This window comes from Apis dorsata, unplaced genomic scaffold (genome assembly GCF_000469605.1).
Source record: "Apis dorsata unplaced genomic scaffold, Apis dorsata 1.3 scaffold_89, whole genome shotgun sequence".
NCBI classification, from domain to species: domain Eukaryota; kingdom Metazoa; phylum Arthropoda; class Insecta; order Hymenoptera; family Apidae; genus Apis; species Apis dorsata.
Window position 1 is genome coordinate 449,455 of NW_006263387.1, and position 14,118 is coordinate 463,572.

At 31.2% G+C, this 14,118-nt stretch overlaps 1 protein-coding gene across 7 annotated transcripts in view; it reads left to right on the forward strand.

Annotated features, from left to right (window-relative positions):
• Positions 1–14,118, forward strand: part of LOC102678437 (protein FAM102B) — a 71,746-nt gene that overhangs the window by 17,685 nt on the left and 39,943 nt on the right. The window contains exon 1 of one of the 7 annotated variants that reach the window (XM_031508555.1): positions 7,047–7,367. The exons of 4 other annotated variants lie outside the window; for them this stretch is intronic. In XM_031508555.1, coding sequence (XP_031364415.1) covers positions 7,336–7,367 — 32 coding nt within the window. In that variant the 5' untranslated portion in view covers positions 7,047–7,335. Of the gene's footprint in view, positions 1–7,046; positions 7,368–13,795; positions 13,946–14,118 lie in introns of those variants that run through there. 2 more of the 7 variants (XM_006611567.2, XM_006611568.2) reach the window with 2 other exon arrangements.

The following is a 14,118-nucleotide window of genomic DNA, read 5'->3' on the forward strand; positions in this document are numbered from 1 at the left end:
CGAATTTAATTATTTAAAATAAATATTTCGATTGGATAATTACATGTTTCAGATCTTCTCAAAACCGACGAGAATATTTCATAGAAATTTATCATTGGAGATCAACTCGATCAAATCCAATTTTATATCGTTTCGATAACGAGTGTCGACGAATATCCACCAAAATTCCACGCGACGTAACACCAGTCAAACCAGTTTGTAAGTCGAGCAAAAATTACACGGTCGAAACCCCCCGGATCCGGGATGGTCCAGCCCTTGGAATGTTCTTTCTCGCGACATAAATTCCGGATACGAGTCGCGTGCAACTGACAGTGGTGGCATTAAGCGAAAAAACCGAACTGGTCTGCATATATTTTGTATATATTTATATACATTTTGCGAATTGTCAAGAACACTCTATGCAGTTTTTTTATATGCTAATTATTCGAGAGATAAAACCAAAAACCGCTTATAGAATTATATAAGCGCGTTCACATGACGGAGTACTGTATAGAATCTATATATAATGCGGCTACTTTGTGTCCAGGATGAGATGAAGAAGAATCGGTGAACCGTGTCTGAAAGAAGAATACATCTGAATTCTTTAATATGCTCGGTAGAATAATTAGACGAAAATAACGAATATTCATTTATTTCTACAAAAAAATTTTTTTTCTAGTACAGTATTAACGAGCAAATTTCCTGTGGATCCACCTTTAAAACGGTTACTTTTTGAAACAACTCTGGTCACACTGGTTTCATCCTCGAATTATCTAATGCTTGACGACACGATCGTGTGGCCGGGAACATTAATCATAACGATCGTAACAATCAACAGCGGTAACTATCGGTGACACTGTCCTCAGGAAATCACGTGCCCCTTGCACGGGCTAAGTGTCATAGTCAGAAGAGAATCCGTTTCGCGTGGGTGGTCCGTTCGATCGTTTGAAATTCCGCGATGCTCGCGCATGCGCGAACGTCCCAGCCAATCCAATTCCTCCTTTCCTCTCTTTCCATCTTTCTCGCTTCTTCCTCTTCATTCAGCTTTTCTACGGAGACACTGTTTCGACGAATGGAAAGAAAGAGACAGAGAGAGAGAGAGAAAGAGAAAAAAAGAAAGAAGCGTGGGTGGGACACGTTAGCCTACATTTCTCGCCATTTCGCAGAATCACGCGAGAACTGAAACACCGTGGTCCGGGAACTTTGTGTTCGGTGGCCGAGTTGGCAGGAGATTTCATCGAGGTGGACCTCGATCGATCCGCTCGCCCCGAAGAACGACTCCGAGCCAAAGAAGAACCGTTGTCCGAAACCGGCTCGGCTTTTCTTTTGCATCATTTTTTACCGATGATCTCGTTTAGATGGCCATCTACATTTGTTACGTATTGTTGTATCATCGTATTAACGCGGAGAGGAAAGAGTTGCTTCGTTTTCTATCGAAATATGATTTAAAGATGAGAATCGATTTGCTGTTTCCCTTTTTTGTCCTCGTATCGAATTGACGCTGTTATCGGATAATGAAGGATGACGAATCTCGTCGTCAGATTTTGTAATAAAAAAATAATATATGATGCAAATAACCATTTATAAAGCTGCTTTATATAACGTTGTTTTATCGGACAGTTGCAAACGATGGTTGAGATCGTTAACCATTTGTTACACGATGAAAGCTTTTGAAAGGTTAAATATAGAAACGAATCAGTTTGAAGTTTTATAAAACTTTTTTTCTACAAAATATAGAAAAAGTATTGCAATTCTATTAACTAAGGAATAAAACATCTTAGAGAAATTGAGAAATTGTGTAAAATTTTCAGCAAATTTGGAAGATACACTGATAAGTTTTGTCGATATTATTAAAAAGTAATTACGGTATTTTTCGTTTCTCCAACAGATATATAGCGATAATATGAGATAAAATTATAAATCGTTGCACCATATAGTAACACTGGATGATATTCAATGACGATATAATACGAGTTTAAACCCACCTTAATGCGTAATGTAATATCGCGTTCTTGAATTTTTCATTCTCAATGATAAATAGTCGGAGAAATAGACATGAAACAACTCTGAAGAGAACTCTGGTCGTTTTAAGAAGTAGAAGGATAGTTCGAGTCGTTTCACTTACACGAACATCAGATTATTGCGTATGAAACAATCGATTTTACAAATGTGTAAAATAAAATATAACGTTAAATAACAATTCAACATCATCAAAATTTATAATAAATGTTTTATCAATCGTTTCAGTATAAAAAAACAAATTGGATATTTATGATAAATTACAACTTCAATATATGAATTAACAAAGCTCTCTAGAGAAAGGATTATATTAAAAAAAGACAAATAATCTATTGTCAAGTAAAAGTATAATATTCCATGTTGGAACAAGCGGCCTTGCTTTCAATAAAATCGTAAACTTTAGAAATCTTATTAAACATTCTTTCATTCTTTCTTTCGTCTGAAACGATCTGATACTCACCTTGGTCACGTTAACATAATATAAAACTTGATTTTTCCTCAAGAAGGAAGTCGCCAGTCAACGCGTGTCCTTCATTTCCACTCGGCCTGTTCTGTATTTATCGCTCATTAAATCCTTCACCGCATTTAAAATATGTTTCCTGCACGAGTATATATGGATTTTCCAACCAGAGTATTCCATCCATCTTTTCATCATCATTAAACGTACACATCGGACACCCCCACGACTTTTTCTTCTCCTCTTTTGTCCTCCGCGTCTCTGTCGGAAGAGCGAGAAGCTTCGGGGCAAAACTTGTTACCCCACTTTTTCTTCGACTTTCCTTCTTTTCTTTTTTTCCCTTTTTCATCACCTGTGTGTACATCTTTCTCCTATTTTCCTTTTCCATGGTTGATGATGTTAGTCTTCTTCGGGTTTCATTCGTTTCGTGTAATTCGCACGAATTTGGAAATTCGCCTTGTTGTCGGAGGAAGTTGGTAATACCTCCATTTCTCGAAACTCGTCACATCCGGTTTGAAACAACGATTGGATCTAGAAAACGTTTCTCACTCGTTCTTTAAAAGTTGGCTTTATGGAAATTGACCAGATATGTTTATAATTTCGTATCAATTTCTCGTAAGTGGTTTGACCAGTGATACAATTAATTTTGATTTGATATGTTTTAATTAATGGTATTTCATATTTTTCGATTTGATGGAACGATTTGATCTCGTTTCGTTTTTCGAATTTTCGTCGAAATTTCTTTTCCATGTTTCGAATTAAAATTTGTTTCCAATCGTTTTTTATCAGTGATGATATTATCATTTTTGTTCGGCGTAAAATAGAAAGTGTGGAAGGGAAAATGATAACAACGTGCGAATTTTAAGATAATTTTAGAAAGATATAATTTATTTAGAAATTATTTCAGAAGTGGTCATTTATTTTCCAAGAATGGAGATATAAATTTTAAAAAATGAAGAATTATTGTACTTGCTATCTAATCAATTTGATAATCTCTTTTCACTTTGATAAAAAATCAAAATTGATATGAATCATGACAAATGTGTCACGGTATACTTTGTTAAAATGTTATTACATTTTTATAAATAATGTTTAATTAATTTATGATTATTTGTTTCTTTTTTAAATAAATACTAAACACCAATAACAAACATCAAATTATCTTACACGTTATAAAAATGTTACTAAAAATTATCTTAAGAATTATTTTAAACTTAATTAAATTTAAAATATCGCCAAATTCAAAAAGATAAGAAAACACTGATAATCAAAGAAACTCTTATTTAACCAAAAATATAAGCTACATAATTACAAACATCCTGTTTTGATAAAATAACTGGATTATTTTTATCCGGATTGATTAAACGAGTTCCAATTATCTCCTTTCTCTTCCTTCATTATATAGTTCAACCACTTTTCCTATAACTTTTTTCAAGAAACAGAATTAATACCTTGTTGAAATCAAGTTACTTGTTCGTAAAAGTGTTTCATCCATCGATAGTTTTCTCGTTAAAAGAACTCGGTTATGCAATCTTCCTCCGCGATGCCGCAAGGTTGAAAAATCGGAATGCAAATACAAAATGTGTGAATGCAAAGATCCGAGCCACTATCCGTCATTGAAACTCGGTTTCCGGAAAAATATTCCTCCTGTTTTGAATATTCATCGGATGCATCGTTTGATTCAAGGAAGCAAAGTTCAATTTTAACTTATAATTGAATTTAATTTGTTACAACGATTGTATCATTACTCTCATTATTATTCTCGCTTTATTTTTATATATCTTAATTCTTTTAATTATACTCGACAGTATATTTGAGTGAATTAGCATCATTGTAGCAATAAATAAAATATACATTATAATATATTAAGAAAAACGTACGAAAGTATCATTCATGAAATAACGAATTTAAATTCGAATTCGAGATTATTCGTCATTAAATCAAATGTAAAGCGAATAAATTCAATTGGATCACATTCGATTAAATAAAAACGAATTGATTTCGTTGCAATAAATTATTTATACGAATCATCCTTTACGTGGATTCTTTTCTGAATAAAATAGCAAATTTTCGGGATTCGAAACTTTTCGAGATTTCGAACGTCTCATCCCTTCGATCTAATTAATAATCGAAAATATAATTTTTATTCCATTCTATACAAGAAGAAATAAATCTCGGTTATTACTTTAACCAATTTCATCCATCTGGACCATCGATTTCCATATCAAATGCATAACCACGACGATCTATTCGAAATAACCGCATCGTTATAGGTTGGCCCGTGTTTGTTCAAGTTTGAATGAACTCGTTTCGCGAACTGCTTCGCTTTCCTTTATCTCAGAGCTCACCCTTCATTTTGCTCTTGTGCGTGCTTCAACCCCGAGCTCCTCGAGCCGCTCGAGCAAAACTCACGAATTCGACACCGACAAAACGAAACTCACCCCTCTCGCGTTTATGCCTTCTCGCAAATATTTCTTCCTCTCCTCCTTTGCATATTTTCATTCGATGCCACTTTTTCTCTCTCCTTCTCCAAATCCTTCTGCAAACTCCTCCCTAACTTTTATCTTTATCTTTTTCAGTTTCTCCCTCCAGTTTTCTTTCACTCGGAATTTCCCTCGTGTTTCCACATTTCCGCCGCTCCACGAGCGTCTCGCGTTCCCAATTTCCCCTCGCATTTCCAAAATTCCTCCTTTCCACGAAACGCTTCCTCCTTGCATGGATTTCTCGAGTGGTCAGATATTAGGAGGGCAAGAACGAATTGGTTATGTCAGGAACGAGAAGTCAGGGTCGTCGAAGTGCAAGGTTAAGTTTCGTTTTTGGGACGCTATTATTGTCTAAATATTTTTTAATATTTTTTTGATAATAATCAAATATGGGTGAGATGTAATAGTTGTTGGGAATTTGATTATAAATTACTTAAGCTAATCTAATCGATAATTGATCTCGCCGTTTATTATCAAAAAAAATATAATAAATGTTTGCAATATAAATTTAGATTGTGCGTGTAATCAATATCTAGATTCGATAAAAAGGGATAATCTAATCTTGTTTTAACAGTCTAATTTAGCCTATTTTTATCTAGTCTAATTTAATTTACGTCATACGTAATCTTATTGATATCGATTTCGTCTCGTATTTGTACTATAAAAAAATAATATAACAGTTTTAAGAGAGATATTAGATTACAATAGATTCGATCTTCAAATTCATCATCTCGTAAAAAATGATCTCTCTCTCTCTCTCTCTTTCTCTTCTTTAAAAGAACAACCTAACCTCTTTTAACGAAGAATAATAAATTTTAAATCAACCTTGGTTTTCTCAAGTTTTTTTTTTTCGTAGGATCTCTGGCATTTCCGCATATTTATCCCTTCCTCGTATTTCTAAAATTCTTGCAACCTACACAATATCCGTTTCTTTATACGTTTCTCGTTTAATCGAGTAGCCAGGAGCCAGGAACGAAAATTAACCACATCAAGAACGATGGTCAGGGCCGTGAGTTCAGCCAAAGTGCAATGCCAAATAATTACAGGGTCAGAAGGATTTTCATTGTGCGACCTTGGCCGAGTCTCTGTTCGCCTATGCTCCCGGATACGGATGTTCGTTGTCCACGTGTTGGCTCGTCCTTGACAGAAAGACAGAAATTCTCGTGGAAATTAATTCCCTCCTCCTGTCGCGTTTCCTTTTACGAACTAAGGAGTTTATTCTCGAAGAAAGAACCACTACGAATAAACCGCGACGGAATCGAAGAAGGAATATTCGCAAGGGGAAAGAAGAGAGGGAGAAAGAAACACGACGACATTTGAGAATTGTTCTCAACGCAGAAACACGAGGTTGAATCGCTTTGAAGCCGACGCGACGCTCGAACTTCCTTGTGGACGTCTGCAAAAAGGGTTATTTGTTTCATGGGCGTCCCCACTCGCAGGGGCGTAGTCAACCGCGCCAAGACCCGATGCCAATACAGCGCTTGGACCGCGTGAATTTCCAGCATCGATTGCTTAACCTTGACCGATACTAACCTATGTCCGTCCGACATTCGTGCGACATTCGAAACGAATTTGCTCGTGTGCACCGGATTGTCTTTCGTGGTTTTTGGATTCGTGATGGAGATAAAAGATTTGGATTTGATTTCTTCGAAGATTTGATATCGAAAATGAAATGTAAGGTAAGAAGTACAAATTTTGTTTTCTCTGAGATTGATTTGAAAACTAATCTATATTGTAGTTTTGATTAACTTTTATTATATTTTACGTTTAATAAGTGATGATTCGATAGAATTACTTTAAATATTGAAAAGTACAATATACCTTTGTATATAATACTTTTGTATATACTTTTGTATATAATATAACAAAATATCGAATCTTGCTTGATAATTTCATTTATTTTATTAATTTATATATAGTTTATATAATCGCCATTAGATTGCAGCACTTAACACTATCTTCGGAATTAGGCACGAAAGCGAAATATGACCTAACCTTATTCTATCACTGGACACAAGTGAAGTTGTTCGAAACTCGAAGATTTCTTATCGAATATCGATACATCGATAGTTCCAATCGTTTTCTCTAAATGACATTCTCTCGAACGTCATATAGTCCAATTTCGACGAATAGATTCGAACAAAAGGTTACCAATAATAACGATCGCGTGTTCAGCGTTGATCGACGCGGTCAGTGCTCGATTGCAGTTTCAATTTCTCGGCCAGCGCGCAAACATAAAGCTTCCATAGTATACATACACACGATCGAACCTACGACGTTCATCTTGACGAACACAGCCACGAGAAATCTCTCTTTGAGAATCATCAGAATCGTCAACTGTGCTAGATATTTAGTTAACAGTCGAGAAATTTATCGATTAGTCGGTGGCACACGCACATGACGTGCACACGGTGTGATTTCAAGTGTTGGTGGGTGGCCCCGCACTCCCTTCCTTCCGTTTGACTCCTTTGCATCCCTTTCGTTGGATCGTATGCGTACCAAACGCAAACCCATCCAGACGGCAGATAACGAGTTTTCTTCCACGAAAAGAGTTTCCAATAACGATTTCAGTTGGAAAGTTAACGGACCATCTATTTTGCTGCTTCTACAATCGAAACTGGAACATTTTTCGGCCTATTCCTATCGAACTCTTCGTATAATGTATCGGAAATAAACGCCTTCCACCTTTTTTCTCGATCGATCCAGATCAATTTGAAGATAAGTACATAATACGAAAATAATAATAATATTCGAGTAAATACATATTTGAAGTAGGGAAAAGATTTAAGGTTGAAGCTTATTTTAAAATTGTGGATAATTTAATTTTGCACTAGATGAAGCAAGAAAGAGAGAAAGAAAAACAGAGTATGGCGGAGATGAAACTCTTACTAACCTAAAAATATATGTTGTACATAGAAAAGTAAAGTTAAGATACTATTATAAAGATAATTTGATATAATTATAATGTATAATTATGTTTCTATTTGAATAGAAATTAATATTAATTTTATTAAAAGAGTTTGCACATTTTTAATCATTGTAAGAATAAAAAATCTTACTCGATTTGATTTGTTGATAATTCTAATTAATGAATATTTTTAAATTTCAAATTTTATATTTATTTTAGTCTCGAAAATTATCTTTTAAATTCTCCCCATTTTTCTTATTTCTTCTTTCATTCTGTATGCAGATAAAAGTTTATTAAGAATATTCATATAATATGTTATAAAATAATTATCTTATTTAAAAATTATATTTTAATTAAAATTTAATTATCAATCTACAATTGGAAATATAAGCTCAATCTATGTTTATATTCAGTTTTGGCAATGATTCTTTACGATATTTTAATTCTGATTGCCTTGCGTCTTTTTTAGGTTATGTAAAAATCAAAGAGTTGACAAGTCGTGGGAAGAAGCCACGTTATTCGTTGAAGATAAAAAAAAAAAAAAGAAAAAGAAAAGAAAAGAAGAATAACGCATATGGTATGCAGCTTGTTAGATGTTTTTTCGACTTCTCTCAACAAAGAATTAAAAACGAAATGATAAATAGAAAGAGATTAAGAAATTCGATCGATGAGAAGCATCGATATCGAACGAAAATAAGTCGTTGTCAATAAAATTTTCAGAAACTAGGATAGATTTCGCGCTTTTAAATTTCAAATTTTCTCATTTCTGAATGAAATGGACGTTTGAAACTCACTTGGTCTAGTACTTTCATAGAAATGGATTATGTATTAAGGTCGATATCATAAATCGAGGTAACTTTCCGGGACATGTTGACTTTGCGAATTTGCTAATATTACCAATTAGGAATTAACCTAGATGATTCTTGGATGGAAAAATTGGAGAAAATGATCATCGAATTATTTTGGTTTAAAACAGTGGTTCTCAAATGAACTGTGATTAAAAAAAAACGAAGGATATTATTAGTATTTATAGTTACTAGTAATTTTTTAATAACTTAGTGAATTTTAGTTACTTATTTTAATTTATTCAATTATTTTAATTTTAATTAAATTTAATTCAAACTTTTAATTTTTATCAGGATTACTCACAATCTAACATTTCTTTTTTTTTTTTTTTTTGACTAAATCTTTCTTTTTTATCTTCTCAAAATCGAAGCACAGTTTAATTGATATTGTTTTTAATATATATTCGCGAATTTTTCTTTATCTTTTACTTTAACGATGATAAAATATGGATAAAAATATGGATAAAAATACGACCACACGATATTCTTTTACACGATTAATCAGTGCAATTAAAGTCAATCGAACTGAGTCTTAGCTTATAATATATATTCGTTGACATATAGTATACATATTTGAGAAACTTTATTTTTGTTTCATCTGTTTGAAATAAACGAAGATGAAAAATGACCATGCACTTCAGGGAATTGAGAGCTCATCTGGTACCGGTTCGTTTTATGGAATTGAAACGCTTCCTCGTGCTGTCTTTTCGCCACATAGTTCAACATATATTTAAAAATATATATATATATTTTTTCTTGGTAAAAAATGTTTATTTAATCCTTTGGGGCATACGTTTCCACAACACTGATTCTCATATTGGATATGTCACACTTATAGGCATATAAAGAAAATTTACTTTGTATGTATCATTTTCTGATAAAAATTATATTTTTTTAACGTATGAAATAAGTGATTAATTTTAATATTTATTTTTATATTGATTAAGATAATATAATATAAGTAGTTTTAAAAAGTTTTAGATTTATAAATAGATTACATATGTTTATCCATATTTCAATATTTATGAATGTATCATACAAATTTCATAATATAAATTTTATTTTAGATAATTTGTGAGAAAATTGCTAAATTGAAAATTGAATAAGATCTACATAGTTGCTTTTTTTATCTATAATAATTAAAATCAATGAAAAAATGAAAAAAACAATCAATATCATTATTATAATAATTGAATTTATAAAATAATAATCTCTAATAAACAATATTATCCAAATATTAATATAAATTACTATAAATAAATCTGAATATTATATCGTCCACAAAGCATTGTAAAGATGAATTTTATTTAGAAGACATGTGATTCTCGTTTCACCTGCTATTATACAAGTTCAAGAACATGAACCTGCAGAAGAAAAAGCAACATGATTAATGAAAACGATAATTCCATTACGTAAACGTCACTGTCTTGTCTTCCATCATCGACGAACATTCGAGGAACGTCAATAACGTCGTATTATTGAAACCGCGACGCGGTTTCGATTATCTGTCGTCTCGCGTGTACCATAATGTTTCACATTCTCGTGAATTCTCGTCGAGAAAACACGGCTAGCCGGTGTTTAAATGAAAATGAGAAAGCTATTTTCGGTGCGTTTTGCTTGCGCGCCATGTCCATCCTCACCGGTTTCGTGTTTTGTTCTTTCCATTTCCTGTGCACGATTTAACCGAATTGTACATTGCATACTGTTATTCTCCATTTCGAGCGACTATTCTCCGCGAACAAGAGATATCCAGTGTCTATGATATGTTGTATATGGACTGCATTATAGCGTTTAGGATACTTCACGCGAATTCTGGAATCTATAAGTAGAGTGCATATAGTGTCCCGGATAAAAAGATTGCCTGCAGATTTGAATTTTGAACAAAAAAAATGTTTTATCCATTATAATTATTTATTTAAAATTGTATTTTATATTTATTTACAATCATGATAATTTATTTAAAGAATTTAAATAATAAGATTTTTCATAATATTCTAAATATGTTAGTGAAATTTATCGGTTTTTATCTGGAACACACTATATATGTACATATGCAGAGAACTATGTTGAAGTATTCTGCAAAAATATGCATGTATCTCTTGGCCACAGAGTTTATTAAAAAATAGTAGTCGTTAAGCTAATATTCTCGTGTGTTCTCATACTTTTGTAACATCTATGGGGACAGTATTTTTAGATTTACAGCTGGTACGACTGGTAGCCTTCTTCATCAATTAGAAATAACAAACATTTTTCATCTAATTGTATGGATTTTTTTTTTTTAAATAGAAACGTTTATTATAAAAATAATTTAAAGCCATTTTTAAGGAAAAAATTAAGAAAATGAATAATTAAACTCTATATTTCAAATATTATATAAGGACTAAAACATTTATAGAAAATAAAATTTTGAATCATGTTTTAGTTTCAATTCTACAGAATCGATATTAGGTTTCCATAGTTATTTATCGGTACAATACTTGATTTACAAATTCTGTATCGAAATAAGTTTTAAAGATAGAATTTTATATAATAAAAAGTGAGCTTCCATTATCTTATTAATTTCTTTGTTTTAAAGTTATATTAACGATATCAAGATTTCGTATTATCAATTCTAACCTAGTTCTGTCTAGAATTTTCCAAGAAATTTCGTCTCATCCTTGCTGAAAAGCTAGAAACTTCGATTCTTATACTTGTTGCGTTTCATAAGTTGTCTCATTTATCTTCTCGATTATGTGTGAATTATTCCTCAACGAAGATTTTAATTTTCATTTATTATTCGAAGATAAACTTCATGATAAATGATTAAATTGAATTCAAGTTGAAATAAATTTCTTTTAAAAGCATATGTTCAGCAAAAAATCTTATCGACGTTTCAACAAATTACGGAAAACTGTTAACGTGCTAATCGTGATTGATAAGTCGATTCTTGGAAATAAAATAATAAACAACTCTTCGCGAAGAATAAAAACGAATAATAATCAAGAATTGAAGATAAATCTACGACAAATCATTAATTCCAAGTTTTTAATAATTGATGATATAAGGAAAAAATATAAGAAAAATCAAAAATGAATAAAAATTCATTTGAAAAATTTTCAAATTCGATTTCTTCGAAAAACAAGACTTTGGATAAATAATTATTTTTCCATATTTTGATATAGAATTATCATTTCTTTATCACAATTAACTAAACATCCAGTATATCGCAAATCTTTCATCAAAAATGAGAAACGAACGAGTGTCCTCATTGACCACTTTCTTGAGCTATCTTACTTTGATCGTTCTTAACGATGCATAATTAAAAGGAGCGAAATCGTTCCTCGAATTGCGCTTGAAACGTGATGAAACGGGTTAAACTTTGCCGAGTTTCGAAGAAAGCGTTTAATTAATCACGATGACCGTATGTACCGTGGCCGTTCGAGTTTCGTTTTATCGGTCTTGCATAACGCATTACGAGCTGTAACGAACACGTAACGAAACGTATTCGAACAGGTTCTCTTCCCCTCAACACCTTTGAGTCTTTGAGATTCTTGCTCACAGAGAATTCACGAGAAAACAAATCGAACAGATTTGTAGATCTAATTGTAAATTTAATACGAAACATTATGAGGATTTTCTGTTGTGTTTTTATTATTATTTATTAATATAATAATTTATTAATATTTAACAAAATTGTGATATTACAATGAATGCAATGTATACATTATTTGAAGAAATTTCAAGCAAGTATATATTTGCACATGCAATATCTGTATAATAAACTATTGAAACGTATCGAAATTATCCCTATTACTTTCCATTATTATCTTGAATTCAATAAAATAACAAAAGTAAAAGAACAACGAAAGTAAATTCATTGACCTGAACAGTTGCTTCATGTTTTTTTTATCTTTTCACTATTTTCACTTAAAATAGATCACACTGACAATATGTTATATTTTCTTATATTTGTATAGAGAGAATTAAATTAAAAGAGAGAATAATAAAATTTATATTTTCTATCTTTGTATAACTTTATAATAAATCGTGATTCAGAATTATTTCAGGTTTCTAGTTTTAATTCTATAGTATATAGAAACAACTATAAAACGTTTTAAACCGGAACAGAACGGACGTAGAATTGCTACAGAATTGATATAATAACAGTCTAAGGAACCGTAACTTGAACCGATATAGGCTTTCATCCATAACAGTTTTTTTGCATCATTTAGATTTCTTATAACTGTTTCAATCAAAAGTTTTATATAATATTTATTAATTTTTAATCATAAAAAAAATTTTCTTTCCAACAATAATTAACAATAATTAAAAAGAAAGACAATGATAGTTTGCACTCTGATAAGATTTTTGATTTGCCAGTTAATGAATTTGTAATAAATGATTCTTTATATCTGAAATTAGACTTTTAAACAGATAATACTTGTGAGATGATTTATATATTTCAAATTATCGAAATTAAAATTTTATATTTCGGATTTTTCTTCTATTAAAATTTTATTTTGATCGATTATCGATAAAATAATGAATTAATATCAAAACTGTCAATGTTTCATAATTGGACAAAAATCTAAAAGTTTGGAAATTTCATAAAAGAAAATGCAATATATAATTTTAAATGCAATATCTAAATAACTTGATATCATTAAAATCTCATTTTTTAATAACTTAACCTATGATCTTGTTAGTCCATATTGATTTTGATTTTTTAAGTGTTACATATTTATCTTTCAACAAAGAAAAAACTTTATAATAAAAAAAAAAATTTTAGAGATTGTTGTTTGGAAATATCGAGATAAAATATACAATAATTTTTTGTCATTCAATCAATTGCTACTTTGAAATCGTTCGAAAAATACTTCGAAAACTATTTTCGAAGTATAGCTTGAATATCATCGGAAAATGGAAAATAAAAAAGCTGTTTAGATTCGATGCAGATGAGTGATTTTTCTTGTTGCAATAACGGTTATATGATTTAACAAATGTACTATATTTCTAAGGTTAACTGCACACAAATGACAATATTATAAATTCTTACAACGACAATTCGGCACTATTCGGTATTTTTCGTATTACATCGTACGATTCCATTACGGAAATTGCCGAAAGATGCCGAAATATTGCGATCTTACAATAGTGCTGCGTCATTCGTGTTCACCTAGCTTTAGTAATTTTATAATATTGAAAGTGATATAAAGTGATTTCAACGTTACGTGAATTTAAATTAATATCTATATTACAACTTATTTCAACATTTGTAAGTCGTTTTATGTTTTTAATAACATAATACATATAATTCGATCGTACGATTTGCTACGAAAATCGTTACGAAAGATGCCAAATTGTCGTTACGAGTTCACAATGATACTGCGTCATTCGTATTCATTTAGCTTTAATAATTTTGAAAAAGAGTATATATATATATATATA